Raw genomic sequence first — 21,998 nt, forward strand, 5'->3', positions numbered from 1 at the left:
AGCACAGCAGGATCCCTGGGAACGTCATGCCGTGATTAGGGCTCTGTGTGGGTGCGGGAATCCACCCACGGGGGGCGGCTTGCAGGATCTGGGCCTGGTTCCAAGCTGGTGACCCAGCGACAAATCATCTCCTGAGCCCATTAGGGCCTGAGCCATCTCCTCCCACTAATAACGGGCATGTTTTCAATGCAGCAAGGAGCCTTGTGCTGCCATTTGCCTCTGTAAACCTCTGTCCGTTAATGAACGAATTAATGCCCACAGCAGGTCAGCATGACTAGCCCTGTGGGGAAACTGAGGCATGGTGTTACTTGCCCCCAAGTCGCTCAGCGCATCAGTGTCAGAGGCAGGAATGGAACCCAGGGGTTCCTGGCTCCCAGGCCTGTGCTCAGATCACTAGGGCGGGACGAACGCCGAGCACTGCAATCCAGTCCCTTTAACCCCCGGGCTCCTGCAGACCAGAATCCCTGTCCCCCTCCCACTCTCACTGCCGAGCACCTGCTTCCCAGCTCCTTCCTTCAGCCTCGGCCAGCAGAGCTGGAGATAACCTCCCTCCCCCCCCCGGCCTGACATCACAAAGGGGCAGGCAAGCCTGCTCATAGGGCACTGTCTCCATAGCAAAGCCAGGCCTGGCAGGTTTACCAGGCTTGCTCTCTATGATGTGTATTACATTAGCACCTTGAGCTGACACCGGGGGAGCGCTGTGGAGCTGGGTGATGCAGGGAGAGGCAGGGCTCTACCCCCAAGAGCTCAAGCAGAGATCCTCAAAGGTATTTAGGGGCCTAACTCCCATTGGAATCCATAGGAGTTAGGCCCCTAAATACCTTTCAGAATCAGGGCCTTACAATCCAGCTGGATAACGGATAGGAAGGGAAACAGCAGGAGAGGGATTTACCTGACACCTGCAGGGTTTGTCAAGCCACAGCTGGGAGCTCTTGACAAAGGAAATCAGTATCAGCTTATGGGGAGAGAAACTGAGGCACAGAGCGGGGCAGGAACCTGCCCACGGTCACCCAGCAGGCCAGTGGCAAAGCTAGGGACAGAACCCAGCTGTCCTGAGTCACCTTAACCAGGGAGCCAGGCTGCCTTATCACGACAGACGGGCCCAAGATGAGAATTCCTGACTCACAATCCAACCCCCGGCCCGAGAACAGGGAGGTGCTTGGGGTCGGTTTGGTCCATTTAGATCCCCGGCTGAGTTTGGATTATGTGCACCTGCAGTGGTGGGGCTGCTCAGAGCCAACTTGCAGGGGGACTTGGGGGGTCTGCTTCCCGCCCGACAGGAGCTTGGGGCTAGGGCTTCTATAGGTGCAGAGTGGTCCCTAGTGGAGTTTTCAAAAGCAGGCAAAGCACCTAACTCCCCTTGACGCTAATGGGAACAAGCCCCCTGAACACCTGCTCCCCCAGGCCCTCTGCTTTCAAGCCTGCTACAGGGGATGCTGCATCCAGCTCCACCCCTGCTGGCTTTCCACTAACGATGCGAATATATTAACCCTGCTCCCTCCCCAGCCCCTGATTGATGGGATGGGGGTCAGCTGCAGCACCCGTGGGAGGCTGAGTATAAAGATGGGAGCTCAGCAGCAAACTGAGGAGCTATAGGGTATTCCAGGCAAAGAGATAGGGGGTGTGTGGGTGCTGTAAAACACCAACCCCCATGGCTGAGGCAAGACTGCAGGAGGAGGCTGTGGGAAGCAGCACCTTCCTTGGGGGTGTTTTGGCCTCTGACCTCTTTGCCTGCCCCCACAAGGAGTGTGGTGCTGTGTTTGGCAAGGAGAGAAGGCTACAGAAGCATCTTGCTGTGCATGTGGGGGAGGTAAGAGGGGGACCTGCTCCTCTTTAGGAAGGTGGGGAGAGAGCTGCCCTGCTCAGTGGCTCTGAAGAGCCTCTTACCTGCTCTCCTTGTGGTAAGGAGCACTGGAGTTGCTTGAGTCAGCCCATGGCTGGCCTGTCTGAGCAGGGGTCTGAAGCAGGTGGGTTGGCTGCTTCTCTTCATCCTAGAAGTAACAGAGATCTAGTAGGGTGGAGCTGCTTCAGAAGGGGACATGCCGATTAACCCTTTCTAAGCCTGGGCTGTGGCACTCCTGGGTAGCAAAGCCATGGCTGGATTGCACCCCAGTGCCTGGCTACCAGCCCTCCTGCATTGGGTGTCTTGTCTAAGCCCCATGTTTGTCTGGATGCCTTTTATCCTTCTCTTCTCCCCCCCCCGCCCCACCTCCTTGATTATTGTAACACTGTACATGGCCTGTCCCTGAGTGTGAAGGGGCCTGGGAGGGTGGTGCAGTCCCTCACCAAGGCATGTCTCTGCAGACGGCTCCGCTGAGTGACCAGGCTGGCCGTGGCAAGAGATTCCGCCGCAGAAGCTCTCGGCAGATGCCCAAGCAGCAGCAGGGTGATGCCAGTCTGAACAGGTAGGGCTGGGGGGAGGGGGCTTGTCCTTTCTCTCTCCTCCCTCCTATTGATCAGCTTCCCCCCCCCCCAGGGGGTCTAATGGGCCTTGATGATGCCTAGTGGGGCTCTCAGAGTGAGCCCTCTGGGGAGGGAAACAGGAGGTAGGATTGCCCTGGTGCCAAGTGAGATCTGGGCCCCATTGTGCCAGGTGCTGCCCTAACACCTAGTGGGAGAATCCCTGCCCTGGAGGCGATAAGTGTAAATGACAAGACTGACCAAGGGGGAAGGGAAACTGAGGCACACAGAGGGGAAGGGAGTTGCCTGTGGTCACACAGCCACTCAGTGGCAGAGCTGGGAGTAGAACATGGTCTCCTGACTCCCAGTCCAGTGCCAGACCCACTCGGCTGTGCTGCCTGTCACTGACCTGGCCAGGCTGTGGGCTGATCTAGTATCCAGAACCCTCTCCTCTTCTCTCTCTCCCCCTGGGCACCTATCCCTGCCTTATGTTCTTAACTACACACCCCTTTCCTTTGGCTAACTGGCCTGGGCTGTGCTGAGCCAGGCTCATGCCAGCTGGCTTGGAGCGAACACCTGTCTATCAGCCGTGTCTCCACATTTCTCCAGCCGCTTGGATGTGGACTGCAAATCTGCCTTTGTGCCCAAGAACCACCTGCCAAAGCACTGCAGGGCCCAGCATGGTGCGGCCAAGTCCTTCCAGGTAGTGCATGCTAGTGGCAAGATGTTAACGAGGTGGGGTGTTGGGTCAGGGAGAACAGCGAGTGAGGTGGAGGGGGGGGGGTCTGGTCACAGGTGGCTCCAATGGGCTCTTGAACCGACTCCTGTTGGGTCTGAGGTCAGCCGTGCTGATGCCTGGGCCATCCCTTTCACTCGGGGGGCATGGAGGGCCATCGCTCTGGTAGCCTAGATAGCCCCCTAGGCACAGATGTGATGCCAACCAAGTCCCTTCTCTGGGCTGATTCCCCTTCTCCTAACCGTGACTTGGAGCAGCACCTGTGTGGGGCAGGTCTTCATCTGTTGGGTGACCCTGATGGGGCGTGAGCCTTGGCAGAGGGGGTGGGGATCATCCCAGTGCCCCTGTCCTGGTGTATGGGTCTCGGTGGGGGGACATCAGCATTAGCCAAGCTGTGAACAGTGGGACTTGGGGGCAGGACTGGATTCTGGGTCTCCTGAAGCTGGTGGAGTCTCTTCCTTCTGTGAACACACGAGGGCGCCAGAGGTCACGGCTCTGACTGCCCTGTAAGATGGCAAGGGAAGGCCCAGCCCAAGGGGGCTAGCAAGGGGCCCTTGCACCAGGTGCCTGGGTTAGGCACAGCCCCGCTGGCACGAGTGTGACATGATCCTCCCCAGAGAAGCGATTCCCCTCTGCCCTTACAGTGCCAGCGAGCCTGGTTTGTTACCCCTGCCTGGCCTTGCAGCCCCGGAGCCCGTAGCATTTGCAGGGTCGCTGGTTGGCTCAAACTGCCTGAAAATTTCTAACTGAGAGAGGAGAAATTCTCCCCTCTGTGCTGGAGGCCCTAAATGTCACCGGCAGATGTTTGATTCCCTGCCCCAGGTGTTGACTGCCTGGAGCTCCCTGATCAACCTCTGGGGCCTCCATGCTGTTAACACCCTTCCAGAGCCCCCCAGACCTGCTTGGTCCCATACGTGAGGGGCCCTGGGAGGCTGGAGGGGAGGGGGATCAAAGTGCATGGGGAAGGCGGGGGGGGAGAGAATTGGGTCTGGTTGACTTGTCTCTCCTGCCCCTCCAGTGCAGCTACCAAGGCTGTGAGAGCACCTTCAGGAAAAAGAAGGCCCTCCGGGCCCATTGGACCGAGCATACCACGGTGCTGCCGTTTGTGTGAGTGTCTCCTGTGCCCCTTGGGTTGGGGGTGGCCGATGCCATGAGACACAAGACCCCTCCCGGTGTGGCGTCAAGCAACACCTCCCAATGCGAGAGGGCTAGCTGAACTGGCCCGTGCCAAGGGCTGCTGAGTGCAGAGGATTTGCCATATCTGGTATTGGGTGCTGTCCCGGGCCGGATACTGAAGCTGGCCAGGCCAGTGGCCTTCTCCAGCTTGGCGTAGCCGATATGCTGGCCTTTCCCCTTCTCAATTCACTGCCACCCGTTGGCTGGGTCTCTCTGGATTAGCCTGGGACATCTCCTTTCAGCCATGGGGAGAGCCATGGCCCCTCCCCTCACAAGTGGGGTGTGCTTCGTTCAGGTGCCAGGAGCCCGGCTGCACCATGAAGTTTGCCAGCGCTGCCAAGAGGAAAGCTCACCAGAGGAAACATGCCGGTGAGCGGCTTTGTCGGGGGTGGGGGGGGAGTGATGGGGACCTGCTGAATGGGAGGCGCTGGCTGCTGGCTTGACAGTCTGTGGCTCCCCGTCCACTGTGGACCTCTGCACCCCCCTCCCCAGGCTGGGATGGGGACATCCCCATCCTGCTTCTCACTGGCACAGCCACTCCCTAGCCACAGCGTGGCAGTGCCTGGAGGAGAACTAGCACTGGGCTGAACGCCGTGGTGGGAGGTGCCCTGCTGGTGTGTGGCTCGGAGCACATGGCATCCGGGCTCAGCAGCCACTTGGAAACGCCTGTGGTCCTGGGGTGGCTCCTTCCAGCCCAGTTCAGCATCTCTCTCCACCTGCTGATCCTCCTCCATGTCCCTCTTCCAGGATACCTGTGCCCCAAGCCGGACTGTGGGACTGTCTTGTCCACCTGGACGGCGCATCAGGAACACCTGCAGCAGCATCCTGGTAAGGCAGGTGTGTAGGGGAGCCCCTTGCCCCCATGCGATCTGGGTACCGGATACCAGTCTGCCTGCATTTCCCTGGGCAGCACTGAATGGGTGGCATCCCAAACCAAACATCGCTAGCTTGTAATATCAGCAGACTGGGAGGTCACCTTATCAGCCCCAGCAGGTGGTGGGGAGGTCTCCCTTCTCCATGCAGTGGCTAGGGAGGAGATGTGACTTGAGAAGCCCAGGGCTTCATTTCTCTCCTAATCAAGGTCTCCCTTTCTCTGGGCATCACCAGTGGGGGGCGGTCATAGTGGAGGCAAACGATGGGGGACCTGGCAGTAGGTCAAACCCCAGTGTCCTGCTGACCTTCAGTCCTGGCTGGTCTGGCCACACCTGGCATCCTTGCCCCATGTTCTCCTGGTGGGGCTTCCACCTTGCTTTGGAGGCTGGTGCCAAGAGTGGGATCGGCCGCCTCGCCCAGGCGAGCAGAGACAATTGAGTCCTAAGGCTGCCCTGCTGTAGCTACTGCTGTTCTCTGGATGGGCTATTCAATAACGTGCCCATCCTTCTCAGACCTGTGGCCCTCCTGGGGTAGGTGAGGGCTTTCAGGTGCTACCTCTGCCCTTCCTTGGGGCTCTGGATTCCGTGAGGGCCATTGGATACTGATTCCACTGGCCGGGGGCAGTCCTGTGTCACTCCAGCCAGTAGAACTTGTCCCATCAGACGGGCTCCAACCACCCCTCAACTCCCAAGTAACTTCTGCTGAGAATGAGCTGGAAGTGGCCACCCTCCACCACCCCATCCTCTCTGGGGAGGGGGTATGAATCCCCGAACTCCTGGGAAGCACCAGGGCGATTGGGGTGTTGGTTCTGTCTGGGAGCACAGCCTGTGCTCTCCTGCCCAGTGGAGTACAAGTGCCAGCTGTGCCCAAAGATCTTCAAGAAGCCGGGTGGCCTGCGGCGGCACAAGTCCTTCCACAGCCGGCAGAAGCGGGCGCTGCCGAAGCCGACGTGGGCGTGCCCCAAAGCTGACTGCCAGGTCTCTTTCACCACCATCTTCAACCTGGAGAGCCACATCCGGAAGGTGCATCTGCAGCTGCTGAAGTATCGTTGCTACTTCGCTGGCTGTGAGAAGGCCTTTGCCATGCGGGTAAGGAAGCAGCAGGGTCTCTAGGCTTTGGGGATGGGGGGAGCTGTGGGGCATAGAGCTGGCTCTAGGCATCTCTACTAGCAGCAGCCGAAGGGTTTGTGTGTGGAGCTGGCTGAAAATAGGCTTTTTCCTATAGGGAAAGTTCTAGGAAGAGGGTTTTTAACTTGATCAATTTTTTTGACTTGGCAAAAAATCAACCCCCCAAATATTTAACTTGGGAAATGCTGTCATAGTGCCTCATGGGAATTGTAGTTCCATTTCCTCATGCTCCTATTGGCCTTTCTAGGCAGGGCTCCCTGGGTGGACTACATTTCCCATGATGCACCAATCTTCCCCCAATGATTAGGGGAGCAGTTGCATCATGGGAGATGTAGTTCAGCAGGTGACCCTGGCCCATAGTGGAGACAGGGATCAGGAGGAGGAAATGGAACTAAACTCCCATGAGGCACTGCACTGGAATACCCAGTCAACCCTAAAATATTTTAATAAGGGGTGGGGTTGGGGTGGGGGGGGGTGTCTTTAACCAGGGTGAGCAGGGGGCTGTGCTGGGTCACTTACTCCTCTTTCCTTGGCAGGAGAGTCTAATCCGGCACCTGACAGTCCATGACCCTACAAAGAAGAAACTGAAGGTAATTGGCCCATGCCAGAGCGGGTCCATCACAGGCCCTTCCTGAAGTAGCAAAATCTCACTTAAGCTGGGGGCTGATTCCAAATGGGGAGGGGGGGGGGGGCTCCACCCTTCTACCCCAGTGGGAAGTGGGGCATGACCCCCCTATTGCTCAAACATGGTTAGCTGGGAAAGACCCTCGAGCATCAAACCACCATAGGAGCTGCCGGGGGGAACATCTCCCCTGAGCACTCTGGGGTGTGGCTCCACTGGCACTGGTTACAAAAGAAGCTTGTCGAGGAGGGGCAGGAGTTGCTGGGGGTGGGGGGTGCCTTAATGGGGCATGGCTGAGCTGGGGAGCAGGGCCTGGGGTGGGGGAGCCCCTGGGGCGCTAGAGCCCCGAGGGGGAACAACGCCCTGAGCTCCACTCCTCTCTCTGCAGCCGCAGCGCTGCCGGCCCAGCAGGAAGAGCCGGCGGCAGGTGCTGGTGGAGGAGAACCTGCACCAGCTCTTCAGCCAGAAGCTCTATGTGCGACTCAAGCACAGCCGCTCGGGCTTCCCGGCGGGGGAGCACGGCCCCGGGCGCCTGGGCCACACGCTCCTCCTGCGCGTCAAGGCCAAGCTGGAGAGCGACCTGTCGGGGCTCTTCAACGAGCGCCCCGGCTGCCATGCTGTGGAGCCCGAGGTGAACCTCAGTGCCCTCTTCCGGCTGCCCCCGACCTCCAGGCCGCAGGAGGTGGCCTAGAGCCAACGTCCCACCCAGGGGGCTGCTGCCCGGCACTGAGCGGGGGGGCCCTGGAGCTCAAAGGCCGGGCAAGACACGACTTTTGGCTGGTATTTGCTTTAACTCTTAATTTCCACCTGGAATGGGTGGAGGGCGGGGAAGCTCCCTGGGCAGGAAGAGACTGGCCCAGCCAGGCAAATGAACCTCCCTTTTATGTTGAGTTTTTCCCCCCGGTAGAGGGTGTCTCTTGAGTTTAAGCACAGGTCAGGGCTGTCCCTGGCGAGGGTGTGGGGTTCTTGCTGCAAGGACAGGGGGTGGGCTTGGGGGGTGCCTGGCCTGTGACCACCTGCAGGTGTGACAGGTGGGCCAAGCGCTCCCAGCTGGGGCTGCTGTGAGCAATAAACACTTGCTGGAAAGCTGAGCTCTCATCTCCTCTGGTCTTTCCTCCTCTGCCCCACCCAGTCTCTTAGCTCAGGGCCTGGTGGGGGGCACAAGGTGCTAACCACACACCCCAGCTGTGTTCCTAGGGCTGGGGGGTTGCCTTAGGCTCTTTCTGGGCACTGTTACCAGAAGCTGCTGTGGCCCTAAGCTCTGGGGAGGGTGGTGGTCACGGAGCAGAGCTCGAATCAGCAGTTATTCCTGTTCCAATGGTACAGAGACTGACATCTCCTGCCACTCCCCTGCTCCCTTCCCCCCAGCCTCTGGGGGTCTCCAGCTCAACCCTCTGAGGAGGTAGGGGCCATGCTGCACAGGGAAAGCTCCCCTAGGTCACTCATGGGAAGTGGGACCCTGTGCTCCCCATGGCAGGGGGCCTGGGGGTAGGGAGTGGCTGGCAGCCTGGTGCCCTGCTGCTGTATCTGCCATGTTCACAGTGGAGTAGCAGTGAGGGTGTGGATGGTGGCTGATCCAGCTGTGACACTCCATGAAGTAAGACCTCTCCTGGCTGTCCAGCCCCAGGTGTGGGTCCTGGGGGGGGTGGGACTCTGCAGTCAGGGTGGGGAAGGGCCCCAGCTGCAGCCTGGGTGAGCCATCTCATGCCCCCTCCTGTGCCCTTCCTGGGCTGGTGCATGGAGCCAGGCCCAGCTGCAGGCTGGCTCAGGCCCTGGGTGGGGTAGGGGGAGCTGAAGTGGGTAGTCCCTGGAGCACCCAGCAAACAGCTCTGCCCTAAATGCTCATTGGCTGAGGTGAGTGCAGGCTCAGCTGAGTGGGCGGGGGAGGAGTGAGATGCCCAGCATTGCTCCCAGGCTGGGGAGGGCCGAGTGCATTGTAGGAGCCTGATGCTGAATGATGCCCCCATGCTCGGGCTTGGACAGAGCCTTCCCTGGAAGCCCCTTCAAGCTCTCCCCTCCCTGGCCTGCTCCCCCAGGGGGCTGGGCATAGCCCAGGACTCCCCCCTCCTCCCTGGGCAATGCAAGGGGGTGGGCAAGGCTGGCATCCTTGATGCAAACCTGGAGCCCCGTTAAGCTGGGGCTTAGCCCCCAAGGGCAGCCAAGTTGAGGGGTCTGTGGAAGGACTGGGAGCTGTCTTGAAGGGGTGCCTGTGGGGCTGGCATGGGCATTGTTGCTCCCCCTGTGGTAGGGGTCTGCGATCTGGCTCGTGCTGTCCTGGCTGGAGGGCAACCTGCTCCAGCACAGAGGGGTCTGGCTGCAGGGGGTGTAGGCTGAGTTCTGCTCTTCTTCCCCCCCCCTCCTTGAGCAGGAGGCAGTGGGGGCATCCCCCTGCCTGCCCCCTCCAGCGTTCCCCAGGCGGGTGACTCAGTGCAGTGGGGGTGGCTGCCTCTGACTCAGCTCTCTCAGGGGGGGACCTGACCTTGATCTGGGCCTTTTGCTGCACCAGCCTCCTGGCCCCAGCTGCTCTGATGTATCTGGGCACTGCTCTTCTCTCCTCCCCGCCCCCCAATTCCCCAAGCCAGGGCTTGCCCTCCTCTCTCTCTCTCTCTCTCTCTCTCTCTCTCTTCCTCTCCCCCCCCCCCCCCCCCCTTGGCAGGGGATGAAGTACTACCCCTAGGGTGTGAATTCTCCACCAGGGGGCCAGCAGAGGGTGAGCAGACAGCAAGTGTGGAAAATCAGGACACTTTTGGGGAGAGGTGGGGGGGGGGTGTAGTAGAGGGGCCTCTCTAAGACACAACCTCTAATAGGCTGTGTGGTCATCCTAGGAGGCCATCTCTCTCCTCCCCCCACCCCATCTCCTGGTACTGATCCCAGATGCAGGAGTGCCCAGCTGATGCTCCTCCAGCCTCACCCCCAGCTGTACCCTCTATTATCCCAGCTGGGGCTGTCCCCTACCGCCCCCCCCCCCCCCGCTCTCTGCAAGTGCATGCTGGGAGCTGGGGCCCTATGGCTTTGGACAGATGTGAATTTGCACATGGGCTGGTGGCAGGGAAGTCTTCTCCACAGCATTGCCCAGCCCAAGGGGGCAGTATCTGGGAGGGTGTTGCATGCTCCTAGAGGCACCAATCCAACCTCACAACACTCCCTATGGGGCTGGATACACAGGAATCGCTTCCCCTCAGTGCTGAAACGCAGCCCCCTCGGGGGTAGAACAGGGCAGCTTGCAAACAGCATGCAGCAATGGTGCCTGGCTCTTTGGGACAGGAAGTGAAGAATGCCCATATTTGGTGGGTTGGGGGCAGGGCAGGGCTTGTGGTGGAATGGGGCTGGGATGTGGGGCACCACAGGGTGGAAGGGGCTTTGAGATGAATGAGCCTGGATTGGGATGGGGTAAGCGTTAATGTTAATGGATGCCTTGCTGGCTGCTTCTCTCCCTCCCCCTCCTCCCCATCCCCAAAACTGGTAGTGTCAGTGCAGGGAAAGGGTTAATGCCAAGCAACTGCTCTCCTTAAAGCCTGGACACACATGAGCAGAAAGAGCTGGTGATTGGGGGGGGGGGGGGGGAGGGGGGCAGGGATACTGGGGGATGGGGAGGGAGCTAGGGTGGGGACTGTGGAGGCTGTGCGTGTGAGAGACGAGCACTTGTCTGTCAGTGGGTTGGTATGCAGGTGTGCTTTGAGGGTGTGTTGGAGGCTGGGGGGTGTGCATAGGGGGCGGGGGGGGGGAGAGGTGTGGGGGGGGGGGGGGCTGGGGAGATGGGGGTGCATAGGGATGGCTGGGGGTGCAAGGGGGCCCGGGGGCTGCAGTGTGCATGGAGGGGTGCATGCTGTGTAACAACACCTCTCCCCTGTTCACGGGTCTCGGCGGATCCCCCAGGCAATGGCGCGTGGGGCTGGCCGAGCGCTGGAGATGGTTTCTGGGCACATCCACACACATCCCCCACCTCCCCCCATGTGTCAGGGAAGTGCTGAACTCGCCTGTGATGAGCAGCACTTGGCAGGAGCTGGGGCAGCTCCGAGGGGGGGCCGCACTTTGCGGCTAATGCAAATGGGCCTGGCATTTGCCTAGTGGTTTGGAAACGGTCCCGTCCTCCCTCGCTCTGTCTTTAGGGGCTGCGGGGGCCGGCTTGCCCGTTTAACCCTTCGCTGGCGCCATGCTCCCGCCTGGCGAGGATCGAGGTGCGTTGGCTGAGCGGGGCCGGGCATGGCGCAGGCACGCAGCAGGGTGTCTCGCCCTAGCCCGTCGCCCTGAGGGACGGCTGCACGGCCCTGCGGGGGTTGGTGTGAGGAAACGGGGCTGAGGCCCCTGGATTCGCTCCACTTGTGCCTCTAAGGGCACGTCTACACGGCAGCTGGGAGCGTGCGCCCCAGCTGGACTAGCGAGATGTACCTGAGAACAAACCTCCCCAGCCCCCTGTGTACAGGTGCAGGCAGGTACCTGACCTGCTGCCCGTGGTTCTGCTGCCATTTTTCGCATGCCAGCGCGTCTGCCCAGTGTGGATGGCTCCTAAGAGCCAGCACCAAACCTGTAGGGCAAGTACATAACTCCAAACAACCCTCAGGCCCTTTCTGGGGCCATGTACAGTGCCTAGCGCACAGGGGTCCTCTCCTGTGGGTCCTACAATAACAGAGAGTCACATCCCCCCCGTGCTATCTCCCTTCTCAGAAGCCCCTGCCCTCGGTGAGCAAACGGAGTGGCTCTGGGCAGAAGAGAATTCGCTCCCGAGCCCCCTTCTGCAAATGCAGGTGGTCCGGGAAGGCCCCTGTGCGCCGTATGGAGCGGAACACGCTGCAATGATTCCAGCCTTTGTTTGCTTTCACGGTCCAATTCTTTTTCCTTTTAAAGGCGGCTCACGCTGGGCATTGAACGCTTTCAGGTGGTGGTGTTTTTTTAAGGTGGTTTTGCCCAGCTCCGGGCGTTTGCTGCTGCGGGCTGGGATCAGGGCTGAACTCGCGAGCGGGATGGGCCACGGCGAGCCCTTGGGTGGGGAGAGCACCAAGGAAAACCTCTCCTTGCAGTCAGTGCTGGCCCCGGGGCGGGGCAGGGGGCTTACTAGGGGACGCTCTCCTCTGGTGGTCAGTGCTGTGCTGAGGGAAAGGGGGGTCAGCACTTGCCCCAGTGGGGTGCTAGGGGGCGCTGTGCTGCAGGGAGCAGGTTAGGGGCCTGCTCCCCTCCCAGTCAGTGCTGGCTTGTGGTGCCGAAGTACAAGGGGGGCTGTCTCTCCATCCGGGGCATGTTCCAAGCTGGTGCTGGGAGGAGGGGGTACAGCCCTGCCCTGTGGATAAGGCCCCTCCCCATGAGGGCAGGGGCTCCCCCCACCCCCAGGGCTCCCCCCTCAGAGCCCAGCACGAGACTGAGGTCTCTGTTCCCAAGCCCTGGCTGGAGCCCAGCCGAGATGTGCTTGTCCCTGCCTGGCCGGAGCCCTGAGTGTGATGCAGCCTGACAGGTCGGGAAGCTTCCCAGCTGCCCCCAGGTGAGAGCCGGGCCTCGGCGCAGCCCAGAGCCCTGGCCAGGGGCCAGCTCCATCCACAGCTGCTCCCAATCTGTCAGCCAGGGAGGCCGGTGAGGAGCGGGGCCCAAACCACAGGGGGGTGGTGGGCTGGGCTGGGCGGGTGCCGGTGAGGGGGGTGGGCGTCAGGTATGTGCTCGGTGCTGCAATGAAGGACTCGCTATGCTGCCTCCTAGCGCTGCCCTTGCAAGATTCAAAGTGCACGTGCCCCTGCTGCCCCAGAGCCAACCAACGGGCCCATCTACCCTGGTATCCCGCCCCTGCTGCCCCAGAGCCAACCAATGGGCCCATCTACCCCAGTATCCCCCATCCCTGCTGCTCTGGATCAGGCCAATGGACCCATCTTCTGCTTCCCCCAGACTCCAGCAGTAGGCGATTGCTGCTGCTGTGGAAGGCAGCCCTTCTCTCTGCCACAACAACCCACAATGCACCTGGCCACAGGCACAGCGGGGCACATGGCTGAGCATCAGTTCCTTCCTGACCCCTTGTGCCCTGACGCCTGAGAGCTGCGCTGGCCCTGCCTTGCATAGCGACAGATGTTATTAATAGCCGGAGAGCCAGCCTGCCAGGATCGGGGTCAGTGACCTCTCCCTGCAGCGGAGTGCACAGAACAGAGCTGTGATCTCTTTTGTTGGTGCTCAACGTACTGGCCTGGAATCCCAGCCCCCCGCTCTTTGAGGTGTGGCTGGAAACCTAGAGCCCTAGATGATCCCTCGTGATCTGCACTGTTAATCGGGGGGATCTCTCCCTTAAACTTCTCAGTGGGGTACCCTGGGCAGAGGGCACTGGTGGGGTACCCTGGGCAGAGGGCACTGGGCCTCTGGCCTCAGTCTGGGATGTGCATTGGAGAGACACTGGCAGGGGGTGGGTCTAGGGTGACCAGACAGCAAGTGTGAAAAATTGGGATAGCTCCCAGCGCGGTGCGTGCGGCGCCCCGTGTCTCTGGGGGGCACTGAGGGCTCCCAGCGCGGTGCGTATCATGCCCAGTGACTCTGACCCAGCCTCCCCCCTCCCCCACAGTTACCAAGATCACCTGGCTCCATCAGGCCGCTGGCCGACCAGCGGATGCCCCAGCCCGGTGCTGAGTGGCTTCCGAGCTCCAGCCCAGCTCCAGAGCCCGGTCACCACCTTAGCACCGGGGCGTGCGGCGCACAGACCTGCTGCCCCTGTCACACCAGCCCCTCCGGGAGCCGCCCTCCGAGCTGCTGCTGAGACAGCCGGAGCCTCCCTGCGGCTTTGCTCCCCCAGCCTACGAGTGGAAGTAAATATCAATGCGACGTGACACATGAGACGATGGAAAATTCCTAGCCCAGGCCGGAGATGCTAACGCAGCCTGATGGGCCCTCGCTGGCTCCTGGTACTTTTCCATAAACCAGCCCTGACTCAGCTCTGCCCATGGGAACGCGCCTGCCCCAGCAGAAACACGAGTCACCCCCGGCTCTGAGGGGCCACCCGGGCACTGCCAGACCCGCTCTTGGCCTCTCGTTACTGGTTACTCACCTCAGCTCCTCCACCTGGCCTGGCACCCGTGAGCACGTTCTCCGTGTAGCGTGGGACGGCTCGTGCCAACCCAACAGGCCCTGCATTCCCGGGAATGGTGCCCATGTGCCAGCCACTTGGGGAGAGGAGCCACCTGGCTTCTGGGAGCCAAAATGGAGACGGGGCCGGCCGCCAGGTCAGGGGCCGAGCCAGCCCCAGAGCCACAAGAAAGCAGGAGCAGGCAAGAAACCCGCTGCGTGGCCAAAGAGAGCAGGGCGTGTGTGCCGCCTCCTGGGGAAACTGAGGCACTGTGGAGGGCAATGAGGCATTGTGGCCTCTGTGCTGGGGGCTCTTGGTTTAGCCAAAGCACAGGGCTTGGGTGCTGCCCCAGAGCCAGCAGGAGGGCGCAGAGGCGAGGCGTGGGGTGTAATGGGGCCAGGGCAGGTCGTGACCGGCTGCAGCCGGGGGCTGGGCACGCTGTCCTCCGAGCAGCCCAAGCGGCTGGGAAAGCAGCTGCTGGAGGAAGGTCGTCCCCCCCCCGGGGGCTGGAGGGCAGGATGCCGAGGGTCCCCAGAGGCCTGACTTGGGCTGGCTCTCCAGACAGCACAATGCAGTTCCACGCAGGCAGTTCTAGTCTCTGCCCCCCACTCCGCTCAGCATGGCGGGGTGGTGAAAGGGGCCCCGTGCCACTCAGCAGCGCCCCCCCTCCTGGCAGCCAAACAGTGCCCTTGCTTCACCACTTCAGGGGGAAGAGGGGCACGATGACACCAGCACGGGGATATGGCCTGCTCTGACACGAGGCTCGGCCAGTCGCCACGCGCCTGCACTGTGTCTCCATCCATCTGCACCAGTGTCCGCAGAGCCGGTGGATCTCTGGGATCGACCGACCAGGCGGTGCCTGGGATTGGCTCGCCCTAGCACTGGTCAGCACCAGCGGACTGCGTGTGGACTGGGAGCCAAGACTCCCTGATTTCTCGTCCTGCCTCCCTAGGTGTCTGTGGGCACCTTTGTGCCTCAGTTTCCCCATCTGGGGATGTTGATGCCGACTTGCCTCCTAGGGTGAGCCAACGGTTAGTTGGTGCTTTGTTGCTGTAAGATGCCTGTCACTCGGTTATATGTGGGAGCTGTCTCCTCTATCGGGGTTTCTCCGTCCTTGCAGGAACGTGCCTGTTCTCAGGGCAGTCAGCGTCTCAGAGCTTTACCCAGCGCCTGTCAGCCTCGTTAGCGGGAAAGACGTGGTGTGTAATTGCCAAGCGGCTGCCTGGGCTCTGAGCTGGCTTCCATCTCATTGACTCCGGGGGGGAAGGATCGGGCAGGACAATCACAGCACGTCTGCTCCAACAGCCTCCAGTGGGTAGAGGAAAAGGGGCTGTGGGGGCAGGTCACGCTCCAGCCGCATCCATCCCAAGCAGCCCTGTGCTCGCTGCCCAGGGGAAGGCCAGGAGGCTGCAAACAGACGTGGTGTCTGAACTCCCCGGAGATGGATTTCATGCGATGTCCATTCCTCCGAGTGCATTTCCCTGCTGCGAGTCACAGCACTGTTGGCTTTGCTGGCTGGGAAACGGAGCTGCTGTCCCTGGGTTCAAGAGACAGTTTCGGAACAATCCCAGTAAGCACGGACATGGGCCCCAGTCCAAGGCCCAGATCCGAACCCCACGGGGAGGCTGGAATCTGAACCCAGATCTGAATTTGGGGCTCAGGCCTGTGGCGCCATAACAGACAAAGGGAAGGGAATGGTGAATTGTTAACCCTGGAATGCAGTGTGGGGCGTATCGCCCGGCTTCCTGAAACAGGGACAAGAACGCGGGGACCTCGCCACAGACAGACTGAGTCCGAACAAATCGCATGTGTGGGTGTGTTTGTGGGGGGGTCTCTCTGCTTCCGGGGGGCGTCTGAGCGTGTGGAGGGGGTGTATTTCTGTGTGTGTGTGTGTGTGTGTGTCGTGGGCATGTCTGTATATGTACATTTGCACACGTGTGTGCGTTAGTCTTACCCCAAAGGACGTGCTGAGCCGGGGTGTTCCTCACAGCAGGTCAGAGCCCAACACAAGCAGCAGTGGGCGGTGAGAGCCAGAAGCCCCAGGAGTATAATACAGGCCCAGCTGGGCTCCGGCACACAGGCCACCTACACATGTGGGATCCAGACTTCTCGACGCCGGGCTGGAGGCCAGACGCTCCATGTGTGCGTCACACACCCAGCTGGACATCTGGAACCCCAGGATTGCCATACACACAGCGCTCGAACGCCCAGGTTTACCACACACATACACACACACACACACAGCTGGAACCCCCAGGAGTACCATGCACTCACATCTGGAACCCCCAGGATTGCCATACACACAGCGCTTGAATGCCCAGGTTTATCACACACACACACAGCTGGACTGCCCAGGACTAGCAGACATGCACAGCTGGAACGCCCAGGTATACCAGCTGTGCACAACTGGAACACCCAGGAGTACCATGCACACACAGCTGGCACACCCGGGATTACCAGATATGCACAGCTGGAACGCCCAGGATTACCAGACATGCACAGCTGGCCTCCAGGCTGGGACGCCTGCATGACCCGATCAGGAAAACACACAGACACTCAGTGGGCAGAGAACGCCAGCCCGTGCCACTCAGCACACGCCTGGTGCCACCCATCGCAGGCACCTGCCTCATCCAGCTACCACCGCCCCCTTTATCTTGCGGCCCAGAGGAGCTGCCGGTGCCCAGTCCGTGCCGCTCTCCGCTGCTCACGTCACAGCGCAGAGAGACGGGTGCTCTGCCATCAGGGAGCCAGCCAGGGCCCCTCAGAGCCGGCAGCGAGGGAGCCAGGGTGCCTTTTGCTCAGGGCGGGGCGGGGCTATGAACTATTCAGGGAGCTTTGTATGGCTGCAGCCCTCACTCAGGCAATCTCGCCAAGGGCTTCTCTTCGCCATAGGGCAGGGCAGTGCCCCACACCGGCCTCTGGGACTGGGAGGTGCTCCAGGCACAACGACCCATTCACACTGTGGCCTTTCCACCCAACTGTGGCAGTGGGTTTCCTGGGGGGGTCCGAGAAGGGCAATGCAGGGAAGAGCGTGCTGGTCCCAAATGCTAATCAGCCTCCCCACCCCCAGTCCCCATCCCATGGCTCAGCGGTTGGCCGGTTTCAGTGGGGTGCAGGGCATTTAGGGGAGAGGTACCCACTGCTACAGGGCGAAGGCCCCAGTCTGGCTCCAATGGCCTTTCTGTGCGCGCAAAGCCACCTGGCAGCTTGGGCACATCATCACGCATCACTGGGACACGTCTTGTGGGGGCTGCTGCCCATGCCCTGGCCCCGAGGTCACAGGGGCTCTGTCCCTCATGCTGCCTCAGTTTCCCCATCTGGAAAATTCAAACAGTACATGTCAAAGGTGGGTTTTAACCATCCCAGTTCAGAGGGGGAGGGGGTCTGGGCGGGCAGGGGCGAGCTGGGCCATTACAAAGGGCGAGGTCACTGGAACCTCCAGGATTGCTGAAGTGCGGGGCGGGCGCTAGGGCTCACTTGCCAACACCTGGATGGATGGAGGGTTGGGGTGGGGCTGGCTGGCCAGAGGTCTGTGTGTGGGGTGATGGATGGATGGATGATGTGCGTGGGGTGTGTGTGGATGGATGGGGGGGNATGGATGGATGAAGCGGATGGATCGATGGCCAGAGGAGTGTGTGTGGGGCTGGCTGGCCAGAGGAGAGTGTGTGTGGTGATGGATGGATGGATGATGCAGATGGATGGATGGCCAGAGGAGTGTGTGTGGGGCGATGGATGGATGGATGAAGCGGATGGATCGATGGCCAGAGGAGTGTGTGGGGCTGGCTGGCTAGGTTAGATTAGCTCCAGGGGTAGCTGTTGCGCTGGCTAGAGTGACCGGTGTGGCCGGGCTGGGGCACTGGATCGCAGGGTGACGGAGGGCCGGTAACAAAGCGCTGTGAACCGCAAAGTGCCAGAGCCAGGAAAGTGCGTCTCCCCCAGCCTAGGGACATGCTGCTGAGTGTGAGCCAAGCGTCCCCGCGGACAAGGCTCAGACCACGGAGGAGACGGGTCCTGCTCACCCACGCCCGTACCCTAACCCTGCCCCCACCTTCCCATCCGGGGACTGGAAAAGAACCCAGGCGTCCTGCGGGAGCAGGGCTGTGACGCTGCAGCAGGAGCGTGCCGGCCCAGCAGCCTCCCCGGGGCCAGCCTGTCTGCATTGCCCGGGACACTCAATGGATGCTGGGGTGACACGCCCCCCCCATAAATTACCTTGGAAGAAGCCCCGGTTCTGCTGCGTGCTGGGCTCCGCGGCGTGGCCAGGAGCCAGGCTGCCGACCGAGGCGGGGCCGCGTGAAATACAGCGCCCGGGTGGGTCCTCGCAGGCTCTTGGCACCCGGCTGTCAGGCCTGGCTGCGCCCCCGGACTCCCGCCCGGGCTCCTGGGGTTGTTTGCTGTTAGCTCAGCGCTGCGAGGCTAGGATGGTGCAGACAAGTGCTTGGCTAATTCCCCCCACATACTGATTGACACCCCTCTGCCTGCCCCCCCCCCCCCCCCCCCCCCCCCCAGCTCTGCTGCTGCCCCCCAAGCCCACCCACTGCCTCCCCCTTCCAGTGCTGAGCTCTTCCCACCCTCCCAACACACCTCGGCCCAACGCTCCTCAGTTCTGCCCCTCCAGTCCCACCCCCCACTGGGCCAGTCCTGCACTGGGGTCCCTGCCCCTCCATCCTGGTTTGAAGCACCCACTGCTCCCCCCCCACTTATAAAACAGCTGTGCAGCAAAGAGTTCCCAGGGCCAGGCAGCCCCAGGTGCTTGTCGCATCTGACCTGGGCAGCAGTGTAGCCTAGCGGTTAGAACAGGAACATGGGGTGCTCTGGGGGACGTGTGAGCTAGTGGATATAGCAGGGAGCCAGGACTCCTGGGTTCTATTCCTAAGGCTGACACTCCAAGCCAGCCCCAGTGATCGTTCCCAGCTCTAACAGCCACCCAAGTCTGTCTTGCTGCTCCATGCCTCAGCTTCCCCACCCAGAAGGGTGCTGGAAGAGCCTGTGCGCCCTGGTGAGGGGAGGGTGTCTGAGAGGCAGGCAAAGGGCACGTCCCAAGCTCATGGGCTAATGACAGGGCACGGGGGGGGTCCCTTTGCAGCAAGCCATCCCCACTGGCACAGAGACAAACCACCCAACGCAGCTGGGAATGCGACATAGTAACATTTAATGTGGAACTGGGTGGGCCAGGCCACTGGCCGAGCTCTCATGCATTCTCTCTATACAGGTGCTGCGCCGCGCCGCAGGGGCCAGACCGGCGCCGGACATTATTGCTTAGGTGAGTTGATCTGGGAGTGGGGCAGATTCCCCCCCACCAGGCTGCAGTGATTGTGTGTGCACATTGGAGGGAGGGGGTCGTGGCTGGTGCCAGGGGGACCTTGCTGAGGAGGTGGCCCCGCAGGGCACCAGGACAGAGGGAATCCCAGGGATCTGCCCAGAGTCAGGACCTGGGAACCCTTCCCCAGCAATCTAGCACTGAATGGCCCTGAGTTGGGGAAGGAGTCACCCCGCCCAGGAGACAAGCTCTGCCCCATGTCCGTGCTCTGTAACGCCCCCAGTGCTCCAATGACAACCAGACAGAGCCGGGGGAGGGGGAGGCCGGGGTGTCGACACACCTGAACCACAGCCATGGGGAGGGGCTGCAGAGATGAGCTGGGGGTGGGGGGCTGCACTAAAGGGGGGAGTGCAGAGCAGAGACGGGGGCTGGCCTCAGGCCAGGGAAATGGCTGACGGTGTTCACGGCCCGCCAAGGGGAAGGGATGGCAAAGCCCATGGGGGAGGGAGGAGGAGCTGGCAGTGACCCTGGATAGGCAGGGAACGCCCTGGAGAGAGGGATGGGTCCCTCGTGCTTTGAGTCTCCCGTGGATCTGGCCGAAGATTCCTGAGGTCGGGTAAATGAGTCCATGGAGGAGCCACCAGTGCCGAAGAAACCTCCAGGGAGGCAGACCCAAGTGATGAGAAAGCCCCCCCCCTCGGTCCCACAGAAGACGCAGGCCTGCCCCTTTGCTTTGACATGGACGATTCCGGCCCTGAGTGGTTAAAGGACAAACTCACGTGGTTTCCGAGAGGTCCCATGCTTTAACTAACACACGGAGGCACGCACAGACAGACAGACGCTACACACAGTCCACATGCCCCTCCGAGCCACGAGGCCGGCCAGGAGCTGTTGGATTTCCACACGTTCTACGCATGCGGGATGGCGTGGGCAGCAGTGTCCTCCTACCGGGAGCCGGGGGGCACTATGAGCGATGGAGGCCCCCTCCCTGTGGCATCCCGGCCGGCTGGATCTGGAGTCGTCCTCCTCAGTCCGGGGAGTGCTGCCCGCCAGGGAAAAGACAGAGACAGGGATGGGGCGAAGGGTTAGATGGGAGCTGGGAGAATCTCCTGCCACTTGCTGCTCTGTGGGGCTATTGACATACATGCTGCTGGGGAATCCGTTGCCCCTGCTACAAAAACAAAGCCGGAGGGGGTAGGATCAGGCAGGCTCAGCCTAGACAGGAGAGTGGGAATTAATCCACCACCTGCTTCTGCCCTCTGCTGGCCACCGAGATGGCAGAGAGTAGTCACCCTCAGAAGAAACCCCTCCAAGTCCAGTGTGGAAACTATATTAGCCGATGTGCTCCTAGCACAGGGAAGCGGTGAGGGGCAGGCTAGTGAGTGCTGGGCTGGGGCGGGCTACAGAGGCCCCATCCCCGTTGCCGGGAGAAAGAGGGTCAGACGACTCAATTGCTCCCTTCAGATCTCCGTCAGGGCGTCGGCGGGCACCAGGCCTCGTTTCTTGCCGCTGGTCACCTTGAGGAAGCCTTCATTCTCCTTGCTTTTCCCCACGCCAACGCAGATCTGAGGGACAGAGAGAGAGAGAGAGAGAGAGTAGGGCATGATGCCAGCAGGACCCAGGCATCCGGCACGAGCCAGCTGAGAACGGGACACACTCGACACATGCCAGAGCCAGTAGCATGCAGCCTCCCCCCCCACGCCCATCTGTGCCTGAGCCAGAGATCAGGAGTCCGCGGAAGGGCTGGTCCTTTGATCAAGCTGTAAAGGCTAATTGCTGTTCTGAGCTCCGCAGGGCGGGAGTTCAGGTCCCGGGGCGGGTGTTACAGTCAGATGCCAGGGGGAGGCATGGAGTAACCGGGGCCTAGACAGAGAACGAGGGGCCCAGTTCTGCTCTCGCGCTCAGCGGTGTAAACGGAGGAAGGCACCACAAGAAAGCAAATCTGCTAGAAGAAATGCTTTGAACTCTGAGCTGTCTTTTGAACACCCCCTACACACACACACACACACACACACTCTCTCTCTCTCTCTCTCTCTCTCTCTCTGTCCCTCGCCCACCCCGGCCTGGCAAGATTGACTCATTCACTGCAGCAACGGAGCGAGCAGGTGGCTGACGCCAGCGAAGCGCTGAGCGCGGGCGAGTTTGTGCCATCAAAGCCCAGGTTCCCGCTGCCAAGTAACAGCTTCAGACATGAAACCAGCAGGGTCCAGGCTGCTGCTCCCAGTACCTGGCCTAGGTCTGGCTCGCTCTCAAAGCCCAGCAAACATCCTGCTTTGGGCTATCGCCTGTCCCCTGGGCTGCGGGCGCTGGGCAGAGACAGAAACGTCCCCCCAGCAAACGTCCCTCCACTCGGACCCAACAGCGAAACGAGATGCGGTAGCGTGGCTTTCTGGGCCCGGATCCCCAGCTGGGGCAAATCAGCTTCACTCCATTGAACTCAACGGGCCGGATCCCTGGCTGCGGTGAATCCGCACGGGTGCATCAGAGTCAACAGGCCTTGGGGGATCGACCCGCCTAAAGATCCGGCCCAAGGTTCCTGCTCTACGAGGCTCTTGTGTTCCAGTTCCGGACCCCAGGAGACCCTCAGCTGCTCAGTTTAACAGCAGGAGCAGCGAGCCCAGCTGAGCGGAGCGGAGGGAGGGGGCAGCCCCTTTCCAGACAGGGGAAGGGGTCAGGAGCCTTCCTAGGGGCCTGGAAGAGCCCTGGGCCCCCCCCCAGCAGATCAGCTGGGAAACTGCCACAGAGCTGGACTGCAGCCCAGGGCTTGGTCCGAAGGG

The 21,998-nt window shown here is 61.3% G+C and overlaps 2 protein-coding genes across 2 annotated transcripts in view; one reads left to right on the forward strand and one right to left on the reverse strand.

The window, feature by feature from the left end:
• Nucleotides 1-1,651: 1,651 nt before the first annotated feature.
• Nucleotides 1,652-7,928, forward strand: LOC117869317 (P43 5S RNA-binding protein-like). Its single transcript, XM_034756063.1, has 9 exons — nucleotides 1,652-1,810; nucleotides 2,305-2,405; nucleotides 3,010-3,103; nucleotides 4,155-4,243; nucleotides 4,608-4,681; nucleotides 5,060-5,140; nucleotides 6,029-6,273; nucleotides 6,849-6,902; nucleotides 7,323-7,928. Exons 1-9 carry the CDS (start codon nucleotides 1,652-1,654, stop codon nucleotides 7,623-7,625), a joined length of 1,200 nt encoding a protein of 399 aa, XP_034611954.1. The 3' UTR covers nucleotides 7,626-7,928.
• An 11,177-nt stretch (nucleotides 7,929-19,105) lies between these two features.
• Nucleotides 19,106-21,998, reverse strand: part of STAC2 (SH3 and cysteine rich domain 2) — a 21,837-nt gene continuing 18,944 nt past the window's right edge. Inside the window, exon 11 of the mRNA XM_034756253.1 lies at nucleotides 19,106-20,786. Within this exon, the coding sequence (XP_034612144.1) occupies nucleotides 20,682-20,786 (105 nt within the window). The 3' untranslated portion in view covers nucleotides 19,106-20,681. The remainder of the gene's footprint in view (nucleotides 20,787-21,998) is intronic.

This window comes from Trachemys scripta, chromosome 23, assembly GCF_013100865.1.
Source record: "Trachemys scripta elegans isolate TJP31775 chromosome 23, CAS_Tse_1.0, whole genome shotgun sequence".
NCBI lineage: Eukaryota > Metazoa > Chordata > Testudines > Emydidae > Trachemys > Trachemys scripta.